At 44.7% G+C, this 19,204-nt stretch overlaps 1 protein-coding gene across 5 annotated transcripts in view; it reads right to left on the reverse strand.

The window, feature by feature from the left end:
* The window catches only part of LOC129838944 (probable G protein-coupled receptor 85), a 73,713-nt gene extending 62,681 nt beyond the window's left edge, over positions 1-11,032 (reverse strand). For 3 of the 5 annotated variants that reach the window (XR_008756938.1, XR_008756937.1, XR_008756939.1), the window contains exons 1-2: positions 10,671-11,032; positions 7,474-9,418 (exon numbers count right to left, since the gene is read on the reverse strand). Coding sequence is in view for 2 of the 5 variants with exons in the window: in XM_055906222.1 (XP_055762197.1) it covers positions 8,130-9,263 (1,134 nt within the window). In the remaining 3 variants the exon portion in view is untranslated. The other 2 variants (XM_055906222.1, XM_055906223.1) reach the window with 2 other exon arrangements.
* Between the last annotated feature and the right edge of the window lie 8,172 nt (positions 11,033-19,204).

The raw sequence follows: 19,204 nt of genomic DNA on the forward strand, positions 1-19,204 counted from the left end.
ACAACCTACCTAAATATGACTCTCAATTAGAGGAACGCCAAACACCTGCCTCTAATTAAGAGCCATACCAGGCAACCCTAAACCAACATAGAAACAGAAAACATAGAATGCCCACCCAAACTCACGTCCTGACCAACTAACACATACAACAAACTAACAGAAATAGGTCAGGAACGTGACATAACCCCCCCCATAAGGTGCGAACTCCGGGCGCACCAGCACAAAGTCTAGGGGAGGGTCTGGGTGGGCATCTGACCACGGTGGTGGCTCAGGCTCAGGGCGAGGTCCCCACCCCACCATAGTCAATCCCAGCTTACATCTCCCCCTACCAATGACCACCCTCATCTTACACCCACTAAATCTTTTAAGTAACATCGACACAAGGGGCAGCACCGGGATAGAGGGATAGCTCAGGACAGAGGGATAGCTCAGGACAGAGGGATAGCTCAGGATAGAGAGGTAGCTCAGGATAGAGGGGCAACTCCGGACTGAAAGGCAGCTCCGGACAGAGAGACAGCTCTGGACTGAGGGGCAGCTCTGGATAAATAGCCGCTCTGGGCTGAGGGACAGCTCATGACTGGCTGACGGCTCTGGACGCTCATGGCTGGCTGACGGCTCTGGACGCTCATGGCTCACTGACGGCTCTGGCAGATCCTGTCTGGTTGGCGGCTCTGGCAGATCCTGTCTGGTTGGCGGCTCTGGCAGATCCTGTCTGGTTGGCGGCTCTGGCAGATCCTGTCTGGTTGACGGCTCTGGCAGATCCTGTCTGGTTGGCGGCTCTGGCAGATCCTGTCTGGTTGGCGGCTCTGGCAGATCCTGTCTGGTTGGCGGCTCTGGCAGATCCTGTCTGGTTGGCGGCTCTGGCAGATCCTGTCTGGTTGGCGGCTCTGGCAGATCCTGTCTGGTTGGCGGCTCTGGCAGATCCTGACTGACGAATGGCTCTAGCGGCTCCTGACTGACTAACGGCTCTGACGGCTCTGGACAGACGGGCGGCTCTACTGGCTTGGGACTGACGGATGGCTCAGACGGCGCTGGGGAGACGGATGGCTCAGACGGCGCTGGGGAGACGGATGGCTAAGACGGCGCTGGGGAGACGGATGGCTCAGACGGCGCTGGGGAGACGGATGGCTCAGACGGCGCTGGGGAGACGGATGGCTCAGACGGCGCTGGGGAGACGGATGGCTCAGACGGCGCTGGGGAGACGGATGGCTCAGATGGCGCTGAGGAGACGGATGGCTCAGACTGATCCTGTCTGGCGGAAGGCTTTAGAGGCTCCTGTCTGGCGGAAGGCTCTAGCGGCTCCTGTCTGGCGGAAGGCTCTGTAGGCTCATGGCAGACGGGCGGCTTTGCAGGCTCATGGCAGACGGACACTTCAGGCGCCGTTGGGCAGACGGCAGACTCTGGCCGGCTGATACGCACTGTAGGCCTGGTGCGTGGTGCCGGAACTGGAGGCACCGGACTGGAGACACGCACTTCAAGCCTAGTGCGGGGAGCAGGGACAGGGCACACTGGACTCTCAAAACGTACTATATGCCTGGTGCGTGGTACCGGCACTGGTGGCACCGGGCTGAGTGCACGCACCTCAGGACGAGTACGGGGAGAAGGAACAGTGTGTACAGGGCTCTGGAGACGCACAGGTGGCTTAGTGCGTGGTGCCGGAACTGGAGGCACTGGGCTGGAGACACGCACCATAGGGAGAGTGCGTGGAGGAGGAACAGGGCTCTGAAAACGCACTGGAAGCCTGGTGCGTGGTGTAGGCACTGGTGGTACTAGGCTGGGGCGGGGAGGTGGCGCCGGAAATACCGGACCGTGCAGGCGTACTGGCTCCCTTGAGCACCGAGCCTGCCCAACCTTACCTGGTTGAATGCTCCCCGTCGCCCGACCAGTGCGAGCAGGTGGAATAACCCGCACCGGTCTATGTAGGCGAACCGGGGACACCATGCGTAAGGCTGGTGCCATGTAAGCCGGCCCAAGGAGACATACTGGTGGCCAGATATGTAGGGCCGGCTTCATGACATTTGGCTCAATGCCCAATCCAGCCCTACCAGTGCGGGGAGGTGGAATAACCCGCACTGGGCTATGCACCCATACAGGAGACACCATGCGCTCTACTGCGTAACACGGCGTCTGCCCGTACTCCCGCTCTCCACGGTAAGCCTGGGAAGTGGGCGCAGGTCTCCTACCTGCCCTTGGCCCACTACCTCTTATCCCCCCCCAAGACATTTTTGGGCAGTACTCACGGGCTTTTCGGGCTTCCGTGCTAGACGAGTCCCCTCATAACGCCGGTTCCTCTCTCCGGTTTCCTCCGCTCTCCGAGCTGCCTCCAGCTGTTCCCATGGGTGGTGATTTACCTCCACTTTAGCCCATGGTCCCTTTCCTTCCATGATCTCCTCCCAAGACCATAAATCCTGCTTCGTGCGCTGTCGTTGCTGTCCATTAACCCGCTGCTTGATCTGAGTTTGGTGGGTGGTTCTGTAACGGTGGTCCTCCTCCTCTTCATCCGAAGAGGAGGAGCAGGGATTGAACCAAAATGCAGTGGATTGTGAAGACATGATTTATTAAAGAAAACATGAAAACACGAACTTACATTAAAACTAACAAAACAACAAACGGTGTAGACAGACCTGGACGACGAACTCACATAAACACGAAGAACGCACGAACAGGGAAAATAGCCTACACATAAAATGACGATGAACAAACAAACCGAACAGTCCCGTATGGTGCGACAAACACTGACACAGGAGACAACCACCCACAACAAACACTGTGAAACAACCTACCTAAATATGACTCTCAATTAGAGGAACGCCAAACACCTGCCTCTAATTAAGAGCCATACCAGGCAACCCTAAACCAACATAGAAACAGAAAACATAGAATGCCCACCCAAACTCACGTCCTGACCAACTAACACATACAACAAACTAACAGAATTAGGTCAGGAACGTGACAGGAGGCTGATGGAATCATGGACCTTGAGGCCCCTGTCGTGCTTTATAGCATGTTCTAACAGGCCAGTAATGGAGTGGCCTAGCTCCCTATTGCTTTGGATGGCCTGTGTGATGCATTGGGGGGGGGTACAGTAACACACAGAGGCCAAAAAGAACAACACAATGGCACCTCTAGCTTCTAGCAGAGTCACACACGGCTTTGTGTGTGATGTGTGGATTCATGAAGAGCAAAGGAGTATCCTCCCTTCACTTTCCTGCGCCGAGTAGCTTGTCTTGTCAAGGGATGAGTCGTCCACTCCATTTCTGGGCATTTTTCCTTTTCCGAGCGGTTGTTGGTAAAGACCCTTTAACCAAGCTTTAACTAAGAGCTGGCTTGCATTATTAAAAACTAAACAACTCTCCGGTGTGCAAAAAGGCCTCAGATGAATTATTCCCCATCAAAAAATGTGTCAGAGTCAACAGATGGTATTTATTCTGCAGCAGTAAGATGATCAACTGAGGGTCTGGGTGAGACTACATTTTCACATCCATTGGCAGTCCATGAAAATGGTACTTAATACCACTGAGATATACAAAGGATGTCATTCTTCGTTAGAAGATCACTGTCGTTTAAGGGTAGCCCAAGAGAAGTTCTCAGATCGAGAGATAAATTCATTTCCACCATCAATAAAATTAAAATAAAGGGAAAATGCTTTCTAAAGTAACATTCAATATAGAAACGTTGTTGGCAGGGCATAGAAAATATCAATTCACAGTGATACATGGATAAAAGCTTTGATTGTATTATGTTATACTGGAGGTAAATACCTGGGCCAAAGTATTCTTTGTATTCTGTGCAACACAGTTTCTTGTGAAACCACCAACATTTTGTAGATGTTTAGTAAATGACAATGAATGTCCTTTTACAGATAAGAGAAAACCGACGCAAGGAGACCAAATGACAATGTGATGAAATAATCCCATTGGTTTCATGATCACAAATGGCATTGTACTACATGAACATCACATGATAGGTGATAACCACAGCAGCCATCCCTAGCCCATAGCTAAATGCATGCAAAATGGCCCAGTTCAAATTCCACTGCCACAGAGCGACCACTTCAATCCTAGCTCCATGCAAGACAAGGTTGGGTTTGCCTCATTTTAGCCCTCCTCTCAGCCCTGTCAGAATCTCATAACATTTCATTAAACCCTAAAGAAATCAAGACTGCTGTTACTGAAGGCATACAAACACAGTGTTAGATACAAACTAGGGCCGATGTCATTTCTGGACAGGATCTATTCCTGACAACCTCCCATGATCAACATAAAATGGTCTGTAATGATGGCATCCAGAGAAAACTGACAAATGCAAATAGATTGCAAGACCCATATAGTAACTGACAGAGACCTTTTGGGGTGTACTAATGACATCTCCGACAGAATGAGTTGCTTACCTTGCAATGCAAAAAGGCCCTTAAAAAGGTTTTCAGGTCAACTGCACCTTCGCAATTTGTCTGTCTTGTTTACAAGCAAGGTTTCCATGATTCCAGCATCATATTTTGTGTTTGCAATCAACTGGGCTAAGGTAATTCAATTCTTTTTTGAGACTGGCATAGAAATGAAGATGCTTAAATACATGTTCCACAAAGGCAGAAGATAAAACAGTGAATGAATGGGAAGCCTTCAACACAAATACAGCATAAAACTCAATTCACTATGAATACATCTAGACACAAGAGAAGCAGACTGGCAATGGCTTCTTGTTGTGCACCTTGATCAACCTATCAACATTGATGCCATCCCCGTTTTCACAGGGTACAGTGGGTATCATAAGTATTCACCCGCCTTGGATTTCTTCACATTTTGTTGCGTTACAAAGTGGGATTGAAATGGATTTAATTGTGATCATTTTGTCATTGATCTACACAAAATACTCCATAATGTCAAATTGAAAAGAAAATTTGACAAATCTTTAGAAATGTATTAAAATTGTTTAACTAAAATATAGTTGTTGCGTAAATATTCACCCCCTTTGTTCAGGCAAGCCTAGATTAGTTCAGGAGTACATTTTGACATAACAAATCGAATAATACATTTGATGGACTCATTCTGTGTGAAATAATAGGGATTGACATCATTTTTTCATGATTACCCCTTCTTCTGTCCCCCATACATACAACATACAGTATGTAAGGTCCCTCTGTAATGGGTGCGTGCTGGTGGCAGGGAAGTCAGGCGCAGGAGAGTGAACTTGGTTCTGGGTACAAAACCCGGCGCACCCAGAACATGACTTGCACAAAACATAAAACAAACAATCACCGACAAAGACATGAGGGGAAACAGAGGGTTAAATACACAACATGTAATTGATGGGATTGAAACCAGGTGTGATGGAAGACAAGACAAAACCAATGGAAAATGAAAAATGGATCAGGATGGCTAGAAGGTCGGTGACTTCGACCGCCGAACACCGCCCTAACAAGGAGAGGGACCAACTTCGGCGGAAGTCGTGACACCCTCAGACATTGGATATCTCTTTACGCATGGTCAAGTTAATAATTATGCTGTGGATGATGTATTAAACCACCCAGATACAAAAATATACAGTCTTCCTTCTGAACTGAGCTGCAGCACAGGAAGGAAACTGCTAAGGAATGTCACCATGAGGCCATTGGTGACCGGGGCAGACTGGTCACCAAACCAATCTGGTATTTTGGGCAAATGCCAGATGGGCCTGTCCCTTGTTAGCCCAGTGGACCTGTGTAACATGGGGTTTTTGTACAAAATAATTATTATCTGGCTAATAATGGGGGCCTGAAGAAAAAAAAATATCCGGTGTGTTAGATATGTCAGGGCCGATTTCTGATATCAGTCTGCCCCTGATTGGTGATTTTAAAACAGCTACAGCGTTCAATGGCAACCTTGTAGTTATTTCACAATACACTAGAGTTGCTTACCAAGAAGACAGTGAATGTTCCTGAGAGGCCAAATTACAGTTTTGACTTAAACCTGCTTGAAAATCTATGGCAAGACTTGAAAATTGCTGTCTAGCCATGTCCCCCAAAACCTATAAGAGCTTGAAGCATTTTGAAAAGAATAATGGGAAAATATTGCACAATCCAGGTGTGCAATGCTCTTGGAGACTTACCCAAGAAGCCTCACAGCTGTAATCCCTGGTAAAGGTGGGGGGTGAATACTTATTTAATTAATAAGGTATATTCATTTATTTATTTTTTAATTCATTTTGACATTAAACAGTAGAACATTTACAAAAAATATATAATTAAAACTCTTTTTAATCCCACTTTGTGACAATAAAATGCGAAGAAATTAAGGGGGGTGAATACTTATGATACGCACTGTATTGGGGAAGTACTATGAAACTGTAACTATCCAAGAGGATTTATAGTTTCTTTCTTTTGATACAACACAGATTATCGGATGGAATCAAGAAAATCTGAACAAGAGTGTTATAAAACATCAGATTGGTTTGGGATTTCTGAACAGTGATCAAATCTCTTGACTTGGTCAAATATGAAGGCCTGGATTGAACATGACATCTCTGTCAGTGAAAGGCAAAAAACAAGTTTGCAAAATGTAAAATTTTATTTTCAACAGATTACACAGTTAACTTTCAGTGAATGCAATCCTAATTTAAACTGTACTCACATTCGGGACTTCAAAATGAAAGACTCACATACTTACACACAATCTATCGATAATATACAAAAAAGAATACAGAATAAATATTAAAATGGCCACAAGAGAAAAAGTAAGTTATTGAAAACAATCAGTAGAGAGCAAATGTAGGGAAAGTATAAATAAACAAGACGGTGTGCCTTAAATGTTTTTGTCCTTCAACACTTTTTACAAATTGTGCAAGATTTCAAAATAAGGCTCTGGTCTTGAAGTGACAGCTGTCTGAAGATTCCCACACAAACACACATGTGCCCACGCACACACACACACACTCCCTGTGCTCTGAGCACTCTGTGGGGTGCACATAGCAAACCTTTGCAGAATAAAAAATTGGCTGCTCTGCTGAGTGTATGACCCGTGATGCTTACGAGAGTGGACCAGCTTTTTAAAATGAACATGCACTTGACATTGATGTGAAAAGAGTCAAGGACTTTTCAGGAGTGGATGAGAAAACCTAACAACTGAAAAACAGAACAATATCAGAACCATTAAGGCAAGAACAACCTGGAGTGGCTTCAGCAATACTGTAACAATATTTCAGTGTTTAGGTAACATGGATGTGACACATTTGAGTATTTCTTCACTGTCTTTCTTAAGGTTTGTTTGTTCTCAAAAAATAACGTTTTTATCCAAACATCGTTTAATATGTTTTTTGTTTTTTTGTCAAATGTGAGCAGATTCAGAAAAATAACTTTTCCAGACAATAGGGACACATGGATCGTAAAACTACAAGAAATAATTTCTAGATTTAAGTTGCAACTTCAAAACCACACTTCATTATTCCCTTCATTAAGCCCCCCCACCCCTCACCCCCCAAAATGAAAAAGATATCACTTACATTAAAACCAATTTAATCCTCTTGGGAAGGTGTAGTCCAACAGTTAGTCACCAGAACATTGTTGTGCTCTACATACAGCGAATGGGATGTAAGTTGCAAATGAAAGCGTTCATTGTTTAGTTAGAGGGGAAAATAAGTTGTCCTTGCACCTTGCAATGCAACCGTTGATCAAAAAAAGCATCTTTACATCTTCTTTTTAGTGCAACTTTTAAATGTAAAACAATTCCAGTGACTCTTTAGAGGAAATCTTTTCTTCGTTTTCTGTATTTTTTTTTCTCACCAAAATCTTTTACCTCAAAGAATTATCGTCAAAATATCCAAAGCAAGGGGTCAGTCCTTTGTTTTTTGTAGTTTCACCAATGATTATTTTTTCTTCGTCTTCTCTGCTTCTAAATAACCTTCCACAGCAGCTGTTTACTAGAACATAAACATAGGAGGGGTTCTCAGCTACCTGCTTATTTCATTTCCTTCAACCTCCATGTTTGATGTTCAATCACAGAACCAAGGGAGTGATTGACAGTCCAACTTCTGCCTCAGAAGAGAGGGAAGGAGGAGGAGGAGAAACTGGAGGATGAAGAGAAAGAGAGCTGTACAACGGGAGCAAACCCAAATTGAGATCAATCAGTGGAGTGGAAGGAAAAAAACAACCCAAGCCTTCATATAACGCAGTAGGGTTCCCTAGGTAACCTGGACTTTCTGCAGTAAAGGAGAGTGGTGCTGAAGCAGCGCCGGAGCTCCCTGTTGGAGAAGATGCAGATAAAGGGATTGACTCCCGCCTGGGCGAAGCTCATCCACACCGCCGCGGTCAGGTACCCCCCTGGGACCGCGGGGCCCCTGGCAAACACCCTCCAATAGCAGGCCACTAGGTATGGGCCCCACAGTGTGAGGAAGAAGAAGGTCATGATGTAGAACATCCTACTTATCCTCTTTTCAGTCTTAAACTCGTCCAGCACCAGCAGGCGTCGCCGGCCGGCTGCATTGCTGTTCTGCCTGATGCCCAGCAGGGTGGGCGGGGTGGGGCCCCTGCCAAACCCCGCCAGCCAGTTAGCCGCTGCCTGGCCGCTGGCCCCGGGCCCATGGAAGGTCCAGTTCTGGCTGACAGCAGGCACGAACTGGACTGGCTTCATCTTCCGGCGGTCGTGGACGAAGAAGATTAGCTTGAGGTAGACAAGCTGGGTGGCCAGAAGGATCAGGGCGAGGAGCAGCATGAAGCCCAGGGAGTCGTTGGCTCTGAACGAGCGATGCTGGAACGTACACTGGTCCTCCTCCCTGATGAAGGAGTACGTCCCCACGTCCAGCACCGGGGGAAAGGCCATGGCCACCGACAACGTCCACACCATGCAGATGACTGCCAGACACGTCCAGAAGGTGAGCCTCTTGGTGTAGAAGCGGTGGTGGGCTATGGCCAGGTAGCGTGTCACACTCACACAGAAGAGCATGAACGCTGTGTGAAAGCAGGACAGCACCCCCAGGAAGGCTATCACTTTGCAGGTAAGCGTGCCGTACGTCCAGGTGGAACCATTCTTGACCGAGGTGAAGACGAAGGGGAAGCAGATGGCGGAGCGCAGGATGTCCGAGGCGCACAGGTCCAGCAGGAAGTAGTACGGTGCGCGGTGCAGGCTCTTGTCTTTGACCAGTAGGATGGAGATCAGGAGGTTGCCAACGACGCCGACTCCAATGATAAAACCCAGGGACGTCAGTTTGAGAAACGTGGCGAGAGGAGAGACATTCTGCAAGATGTTGTGGTCCCCTGCATGGCTATAGTTCGCCATAGATGGAGGAGGGATCATAAAGATGTAGTAGCTTCAGCCAAGTATCATTATCTAGAGGCGGCAGGGGGAGGCGATAGATCCATTTGTTGTGCTTTGAAGCAGATTCCCGGCTTGTAAGCAGCCTCTCTTCTACGGCATCTTTTGTTCTTTTGTCTCATCACACCTAAAAATACCTGAAAAATACCAGCCACCGATCAGGATTCACTCATATTGTTTTTACATTGCAATGCACCCTCGAGCTTGTATCCGGGTGTATGATAAACTACCATTTCCCCTTTGTAATTTATTTTCCATTCTCAGTTGAATTGCTCATTGCATTTATAATGGTATGCAATCAGTGCAGAGCAGTGTCCTAGCTAGAATACTTAGTCTACAGATTAGCTTAATAAGACACAATCATTAATCCTGGTTACAATAATAGACCTTCTTTTATGGGCCGCCCTTTTAGAAATGACAGAACCATTAGAGAAAATACAAGTAATGTTATGCTAAGACAACGTTTTAAGTCACTATTAAAGGGCAATGCATATCTATCTTATGTCTGGTAGGAAAGGGGGTAAACAAAAGGGTTTCATTCGATGTTTGGTAATTTTATTATGTCGTAAAACGTGTTTAACATTATGCAGCAAGAAAGCTGTTGATCACACCCAAAGACCCTGCAGAATTGATCTGACCAGGGGATGCTTACAATAAACTCAGCATGTGCCTTCATGCTTTATTGAAAATGAACGGATGGTGCATACAGAATTAAAAGCATCCATGTTTTTGTCTGATTAACGGTTGACTGGAATTACACGGTAGACGTTATAATAAGCTATTCACCTGATTAAGGCGGTTTATTGACTTGGGCTTTTATCTATTTCCCAGCTCAGCTTTGATTTTAGGCGATAGACTATCGAATCTCACAACCATATTAACAAAGAACACCGTCTAGTCAAAATGATATGTGGTACCCTATGAATTGTTTATTGATGTTTATAACAATGAGATGATAAATCCAATTCTGTATTTCGATGCAAATAAATTACGAATGAAATAAACAATTCAATACTAGATAGCTATGTAAAAACATGGCATATTCGTTTATTTAAAAAAAATTAAGATCATATCAAACAAAGGCTATTCGTGACGGACTGTATTTCCCGAATTCTGTCATTATAGCGGAGATGCGCTTTTAAGCATTATCTGTCCTTCGGATGAGCGTTATGCGAGCGTTTCCCATGCATTTAGGTTGGAATTCATTCGATTACAATATATATTTCTCACCGTTCACTGTTGGATTGAACATTACAGGGTAGCGAATCCGCACGTCCATTAGGCAGAAGAATTTCCAAGTACCCGCTATGAATTGACTGGAATCCAAAGCCACAGTAAATAGGCCAATAAAAATCGAAAGGACTGCTAAGATATAAATTAAAAGCATACCTGTTGATATTCCTTTTGGTTTCCTTGGAGGTTATTTACATTGTCGAAGCCACTTTGCTGTAAAAAGCTTGGTTTGTTGCCTGCCTGCTCTTTTACCACAGTGAATATACAGTAAACGGAACGGACGGAGCATGCGCACTTATCCGATTTGTGATCCAAGACGCGTCTTGTCTCTTGTTGCAGCACTATAGTCTCTCACGGCAACATCTGCTCAATGGTTGCAGTATCACAAGTCCCTCGTTGCCTCCATCAGTCATTGTAGCGTACAGTGGGAGAGAGTGCGACCGGATCACTCATTCTGAGATCCAGTGCATTAGATTCCCATTTCTGCATAATATGCGTTTAGCTTATAGCCCACCTAGCGTATAGGTAATGGTTGCGTATAGGCGCCTCCCACGTCCCTATGCATTAGACCCAACACTAATTCAGAAGCAAAGTTGAACAACAATCAAATGCAGTACATGTAAAATGTGATTTTTAAATAATGGTATATTACATTGCTACATGTATCATGTCGTAAATGCATATGTAACGGTAACTAAGGGGTTAAACTAGGTGATGGTTCACCTCAGGCCAGACTGACTTCTCATACGTATAATTAACAAGCACTTTATGCAGTGTGTGTTTGTGTGTGTGTGTGTGTGTGTGTGTGTGTATGTGTATGTGTGCATGCAAATATCAGCTCCCTTCTAATTTCAGTGCTTTTCATTTCCAGGCTATGTCAGTAGAACACAGTGATGTCATACCCCACACCCACAGGCTACAGACTATTGTGTTTCAAAGAAAGCATATCGAGAAACATTGGGAGCAGAAACAAATGACTGGCGACCTCTAAAATATTGTACATCTTTCATTGTTTATGTAATATAGATCTTTTACGAAAGAACAGTGTTGTGTAGGCTTTTCTATGGCCTAGTTCAGGGGTCACCAACTGGTCATGGAGAGCTACAGCGTACTGAGGCTTTTGTTCCAGCTCATCTCCAATACACTTGCTTCAAATGGCTGTGGTCTAATTATTTGAATTGGTGGCAGTGTTTGTGCTGGACTGGAACAAAAGCCTGCACACACTGCTTCTCTCCATGACCCCCCCCCCTGAGCTATATCTTATGACAAAGGGGAGGTTGTTTGGTATGGAGAAAGTCGATACTAGACCAGTGTTCAATCTTTACATTGTCTGCACTGTCATTTGTTTTACAACATAGAAGCTGAGGACGTTACATTGATGGTTTAAATATTAGACTATTAGAGGCTACAAATTCCCTTTAGTGAGCAATATAGTAAAGGACACTGGTCATGTACAAGTATGTGTGAAATGAAGGACCCAGCCAAGATGCAATTTACAAATAATTAAGGTATTTATTTCCTATCAAGAGGGTGTTATAACAATGCTAGGCTATAAGAACGGTGAAAGCACTTCCGACAGAACACACTTTAGCTACTGTGCTTGTAACAGTTGTCAGATGGCAATTCACCTGCCATGGCAATGTCAATATTTCGTGAAAGGACAGTTGATCATCACACTCTTTGAAGGGACATACATTATTCTTGTACAGTATCTCAAGATATTCAATTCAAGTCCAAGCGAAATCAAATGTTGGTGTTATATTAAGGTAACATAGTCTATTACGTATAGTCCACAATGTGTCATCTCTCAGTGATAGGAAGTAACCTACAGGTGCAGTGAGCAGGCTCCCAGTTCCTGTTCTCAAATTCCTGGTTTTGTAGTTCATTTTTTGTCTTCTTCGTTCAGTCAACTTCAAAAATAAGGCACACGACTCTTGTTATGTCAGTCAAAATGACCCAACATAGTCAAGATACTGTAGACGGCGGATAAGCATTTTCGGATATAGGCCAGCAGCCAGTCCAAAACGGTAGGGGCCGTTTTGGTTTCTCAGAACTGTCCATTTCTCTGTCGTGCGTACCAGCCGATGCACGCACAAACGCCCACTACCGATATGGAAACCACGGCTGGGGGAATGAACGAAATAAACATCACCAACAGCATCGCTAGAACTCTAGGGAGCTTGGCCATGGGAGCCATGTTACTTCCAGGGCGGATCAGATTATTGTTGTGATGCGCAAGCCGCGCGCTGGTCAAATGACATGGGTGCGTTTCCTCATTCGTCGGTTGGCCAATTATATCGCTGCATTATTGTGTGTTTCTCCGGTCGTTTTCACTATCATACAGGATTTGTATAGTTTTGTTACACATTTACACTATATATACAAAATTGTTTGGACACCCTTTCAAATTAGTTGATTTGGCTATTTCAGCCACACCAGTTGCTGACAGGTGTATAAAATCGAGCACACTGCGATGCAATCTCCATAGACAAACATCGGCTGTAAAATGGCCCGTACTGAAGAGCTCAGTGACTTTCATCGTGGCACTGTCATAGGATGCAACCTTTCCAACAGGTCAGTTTGTCAAATTTCTGCCCTGCTAGAGCTGCCCCAGTCATCTGTAAGTGCTGTTATTGTGAAATGGAAACGTCTAGAAGCAAAAACGTTCAAGCTACGAAGTGGTAAGTCACACAAGCTCACAGAACAGGACCGCCGAGTGCTGAAGCGCACAGCGTGTAAAAATGGTCTGTCCTCGGTTGCATCACTCACTACTGAGTTCCTAGGACTGTTCATCGGGAGCTTCATGAAATTGGTTTCCATGGCCGAGCAGCCTCACACAAGCCTAAGATTGCCATGCGCAATTCCAAGCATCGGCTGGAGTGGTGTAAAGTTTGCCTCCATTGGAGCAGTGGAAACCCGTTCCCTGGAGTGATGATTCACACTTCATTATCTGGTAGCTCGATTGAAGATTCTGGATTTGGCGTATGCCAGGAGAACGGTACCTGCCCCAATGCATATTGCCAACTGTAAAGTTTGATGGTGGAGGAATAATGGTCTGGGACTGTTTTTCATGGTTCAGGCTTGGTCCTTTTGTTCCAGTGAAGGGAAATCTTAATGCTACAGCATACAATGACATTCTAGACGATTCTGTGCTTCCAACTTTTTGGCAACAGTTTGGGGAAGGCCCTTTCCTGTTTCAGCATGACAATGACCCCCGTGCACGAAGCGAGGTCCATACAGAAATGGTTTGTCGAGATCGGTGTGGAAGAACTTGACACAGAGCCCTGCACAGAGCCCTGACCTCAACCCTGTTGAACACCTTTGGGATGAATTGGAATGCCGACTGCGAGCCAGGCCTAATCGCCCAACATCAGTGCCCGACCTTACTAATGCTCTTGTGGCTGAATGGAAGCAAGTCCCGGCAGCAATGTTCCCCTCGGCAATGTTCTAGTGGAACGCCTTCCCAGAAGAGTGGAAGTTGTTATGGCAACAAAGGGTGGACCAATTCCATATTAATGCCCTTGATTTTGGAATGAGATGTTCGACGAGCAGGTGTCCACATATTTTTGGTCATGTAGTGTATCTTGCTGTGTTAGTTTAGCTTTTGTTGGTTCCTGTATCTTTGGATTGAACATTTTGCAGCGACATGCCGTTGCTATGGCATTCATTTTGCTTCCGTTATGGTAGACTACTCATAGCTTTATTGTTTCATTTAACAACTATTATCAAGTCAAATGCCTATTCCATCACCATATACAATTGCTATTCTTATAATAAATATATCATTATTTTATTTTTCACAGACTATGCTTACTCAGTGAGTGTGGGTACTGAGATCACTAATCATGAATTAATGACAGGTGCTCTTTTACATCTTATTCCTTTGCTTATAGCCGTTCAATATTCATCACATCGTACAGTAAATCAAGCTCATTAGCTACTCTTCTTTGAACTGAAAACCTCAATTAGATAGGCCTATGCAAAATGCAGATTAAGAAATGCACTCTGCACTATACGTTTGAAGCGCGTCAATGTTTGTGAGTTTTCGTAGGTTGTTTCACAGGTCTGAGGGAGAAATAGTCAAAGGAGTATGCTACATTGAAGTCTTCAAGGCTAAGGGAGAGAATGACAGCCGTGCATACAATATTAACTCTTCTGTGGGAAAAGGATGGCCCTAGAGATGACATCGCCAGAGGAGATGTGTCAGGTAGGACCTGAATGAAGCCTTCTGATGTTTCTTGACAATCTTGAATTATAGCCTAATCTTCTAAAAGGCATACGGTTAGTGTCTGTAACAATATTTCTACCTCCTAGGTCACGAGGACATAAAACAATGCATGCCTTTTTAAACCCTGTTTGTGTAGCAAATACATTTCCTGTTAGCCAAATAGGCTACACAAGTTATGTTGTTGATATTGAACAAACACGAGGTCCTACTATTGAAATCAAATTGGCTAACGAGAAATCCACACACACTAACACACTGGACTTTGTATTTGATCAATGGGCAGCCAGCCTAGTGATGTTCATTTCCAACATGTCCCCATCCCCTGCTCTGCTTACTGTAGCCTATTCTTGTTAGATGAAATGCATTGAAACTCATCCAAATCAGTCATGTTTCCCCTAACTGGCACGCTGTGCTACGTTTCACCTCATGCCACAAATGAATTGGCATATGGCACGACGATGGTGCAGGAGTTTACATATCTCTGTGCTCGCGTGCGATGCCATGTAGCGGAGATCTACTCATTTAATTAGGACGCACCAGCCAAGCTAAAATATTGACCTTGCCGTGCCACATTACTTGACCTGTTCCACCCCCGCTCCCCTCCACCTCTCCCCTCTCCCTGTGCCACCCCGGCAGCAACCCCCCCCCACACGCACACACACACAGTTTTGTATTGCTATCCTTGTGTGGACAAAATAATTGATTCCCATTGAAAATTTGATTTTCCCTAACACTTAACCCTAAATCTAACCCTGATCTTAAGTCTAACCTTAACACCAAACCCTTAACCCTAAAACTATAACTAACCCTAACTCCTAACCCTAAACCTAACAGTAACCTCTAACCCTAATTGTAACCCTAACACTAAACCTAACCCCTAAGCCTAAAATATAATTTTTCCTTGTGGGGACCTGCAAAATGTCCCCGCTTGTCCAAATTGTCCATGTTTTACTATCCTTGTGAGGACTTCTGTCACACACAAGGATAGTTAACAAAAACACACCCACATACCAGCAGCACACAGGGACTGCAGAAATAATAACCCATGTGGAATGGTGAGCCTGGTATAGCGTACTGATGAGGACATTACAATGCAGAACACACTCCCAGAGAGATTAATGGTACTGTCCTGACCCGTTAGACAAACACTCTAATTTCGATATATTCGCTCATCCCCGGTGCTGATCAATTACCAGCCCCACTGAGGCCCTGGGAGGCTGGAGGCTGAAGGCTGGAGTGAGTGGTGTGGGATCTGAGGTGGTCCTGGCTTGTGGTAATTGTGTCAGGCCCCTAGTCCGGTCTTTCCTGTCCCAGCTGACCAGCTCTTAGACGGCCTTCAAATGGGCACTTGTCCCCCGGAACTGATAAAGCTCCAGACGGTGCAGGAATCCTTCATGGTCATCCGTCTGCACAGATTTAAGCACTTGCGTAGTCGTACGTGCGTGCGTGCGTGCGTGCGTGCGTGCGTGCGTGCGTGTGTGTGTGTGTGTGTGTGCGTGCGTGTGTGTGTGTGTGTGTGTCAATGGGCTCCATGGCTGTGATTGGAATGCTCACTTAGTCATAGACTCCGACTCTGCCCAAACCACTGAGATTTTGCCAGAAATAGGCAGGCTAAGGTTATCTGTTTTTAACCGTGGTTCAGAGAGAGAAAATATAAGACTAATTTTAGAACCCCAGGGTTTTAGTGAGCGTCATCCCTCTCCAATTATCTTCTCCAAATGTGGCGACAGAGTCAACCACCTTCGCTAAATAGCATAAAAAACATATTTTCTGAAGATTCATTATCCACCGAAATTGGTTTCTTAGAAAAGAGGTAGAAAGGGACTCTTAAAAGTGATTGGTGCTTTTGTAGTGGGCCTTTGGAAGGGCCATAATGAATTCCTGCGTAGGTGGACATGACAAATGGATTGTCCTGTGGCTTTTGTTCTAATGTTCTAGGTGTTAAATACTTAACAGGGCCTGAATCATTGGCTCGGTGTAAAATAAGGGCAACCTGTCCTACGGTCCTTCTGAATTACACCATGCATGGACACTGATGTAAGGGATGTAAGACTTTGAATCATGCAGGGACGGTGGATCTGAAAGCATGCATCACAAACCTCTGAAATAGACTAATTATCTAGTCGCACACTGTCTGTTTATGCTGCCTGTGAGGATGCTCACTGCTCACCACTAAACCATCCTCCTAGCAATCATTGACAGTTGGATAGCACTCAAAGGGTAATCAGTTTGTTTAATAACAATATAAAATATAAAACCAACAAACTAGATTTTTTCATTGGTTCCTATTCTCCAGGTTACAATGAAAATGGGTTCAGTTCCCAAGTTTGTGGAGTAAATGTCAACTCTTAATTGAATTGATATGTCTTTTTTTTCAATCCAATTTCTTGTTTTGTTCGTATTCTGGACGATCTGTCTTTTTTCTTCAAACAAAGATAAATTACATGCTAGAAACCTAGAGGCGCAGAGAGCCCTACATTTAGGACTGTAAAAGTGAAACAAACGGTTTCCATTTGCACAACACTTTACTTTTATTGAAGGACATGTTCTCAGAGCCAGCGATGTGAGTTAAGAAGTGTCTGTGATGTTTATAAGTCGGCTTTAGGAGCTGGAGGGATAGTGTTTCTTCAGTAGACTACTGTGTGTATGCGTGCCCTCGTGGGTGTCTGTGAGTATATCTGTGAGTGTCCCTGCGTGTGTGTGTGTGTGAATATATATATACATTTGAAGTCGGAAGTTTACATACACTTAGGTTGGAGTCATTGAAACTCATTTTTCAACCACTCCACACATTTCTTGTTAATTAACTATAGTTTCGGCAAGTTGGTTAAGATATCTACTTTGTGCATGACACAAGTCATTTTTCCAACAATTGTTTACAGACAGATTACTACTTAAGAATACCAGTTAGAAGAAGAGACTCGCTTGGGCCAAGAAACATGAGCAATGGACATCTTTGGTCTGATGAGTCCAAATTTGAGATTTCTGGTTCCAACCACCGTGTCTTTGTGAGACGCAGAGTAGGTGAACGGAAGAGGAGGTGTGATGGTGTGGTGGTGCTTTGCTGGTGACACTGTCTGGGATTTATTTAGAATTCAAGGCACACTTAACCAGCATGGATACCAAAGCATTCTGCAGCTATATGCCATCCCATCTGGTTTGCGCTTAGTTGGACTATCATTTGTTTTTCAACAGGACAATGACCCAACACACCTCCAGGTTGTGTAAGGGCTATTTGACCAAGAAGGAGAGTGATGGAGTGCTGCATCTGATGACCTGGCCTCCACAATCACCCGACCTCAAGTCAATTGAGATTGTTTGGGATGAGTTGGACCACATAGTGAAGGAAAAGCAGCCAACAAGTGCTCAGCATATGTGGGAACTCCTTCAAGACGGTTGGAAAAGCTTTCCTCATGAAGCTGGTTGAGAAAATGCCAAGAGTGTGCAAAACTGTCATCAAAGCAAAGGGTGGCTACTTTGAAGAATCTAAAATCTAAAATATATTTTTATTTGTTTAAAACTTTTTTTAGTTACTACGTGATTCCATATGTGTTATTTCATCATTTTGATCTCTTCACTATTATTCTACAATGTAGAAAATAGTCAAAATAAAGAAAAACCCTTGGATGGGTAGGTGTGCCCAAACTTGTGACTGGTACTGTATATACACCGTGGCCTGCTGGAGGTCATTTTGCAGGGCTCAGGCAGTGCTCCACCTTGCACAAAGGCGGAGGTAGCGGTCCTGCTGCTGGGTTGTTGCCCTCCTACGGCCTCCTCCACGTCTCCTGATGTACTGGCCTGTCTCCTGGTAGCGCCTCCATGCTCTGGACACTACGCTGACAGACACAGCAAACCTTCTTGCCACAGCTCGCATTGATGTGCCATCCTGGATGAGCTGCACTACCTGAGCCACTTGTGTGGGTTGTAGACTCCGTCTCATGCTACCACTAGAGTGAGAGCACCGCCAGCATTCAAAAGTGACCAAAACATCAGCCAGGAAGCATAGGAACTGAGAAGTGGTCTGTGGTCACCACCTGCAGAATCACTCCTTTATTGGGGGTGTCTTGCTAATTGCCTATAATTTCCACCTTTTGTCTATTCCATTTGCACAACAGCATGTGAAATGTATTGTCAATCAGTGCTGCTTCCTAAGTGGACAGTTTGATTTCACAGAAGTGTGATTGACTTGGAGTTACATTGTGTTGTTTAAGTGTTCCCTTTATTTTTTTGAGCAGTGTATATAAGTTTGGGGTCACTTGGAAATGTCCTTGTTTTCCATGAAAACATACTGTACATGAAATGAGTTGCAAAAAAAATAGGAATTATAGTCAAGACGTTGACAAGGTTTTAAATAATGATTTTTAATTGAAATAAAATTGTGTCCTTCAAACTTGCTTTTGTCAAAGAATCCTCCATTTGCAGCAATTACAGACTTGCAGACCTTTTGGCATTCTAGTTTCCT

The sequence above is a fragment of the Salvelinus fontinalis genome, chromosome 39, assembly GCF_029448725.1.
Source record: "Salvelinus fontinalis isolate EN_2023a chromosome 39, ASM2944872v1, whole genome shotgun sequence".
Lineage (NCBI taxonomy): Eukaryota > Metazoa > Chordata > Actinopteri > Salmoniformes > Salmonidae > Salvelinus > Salvelinus fontinalis.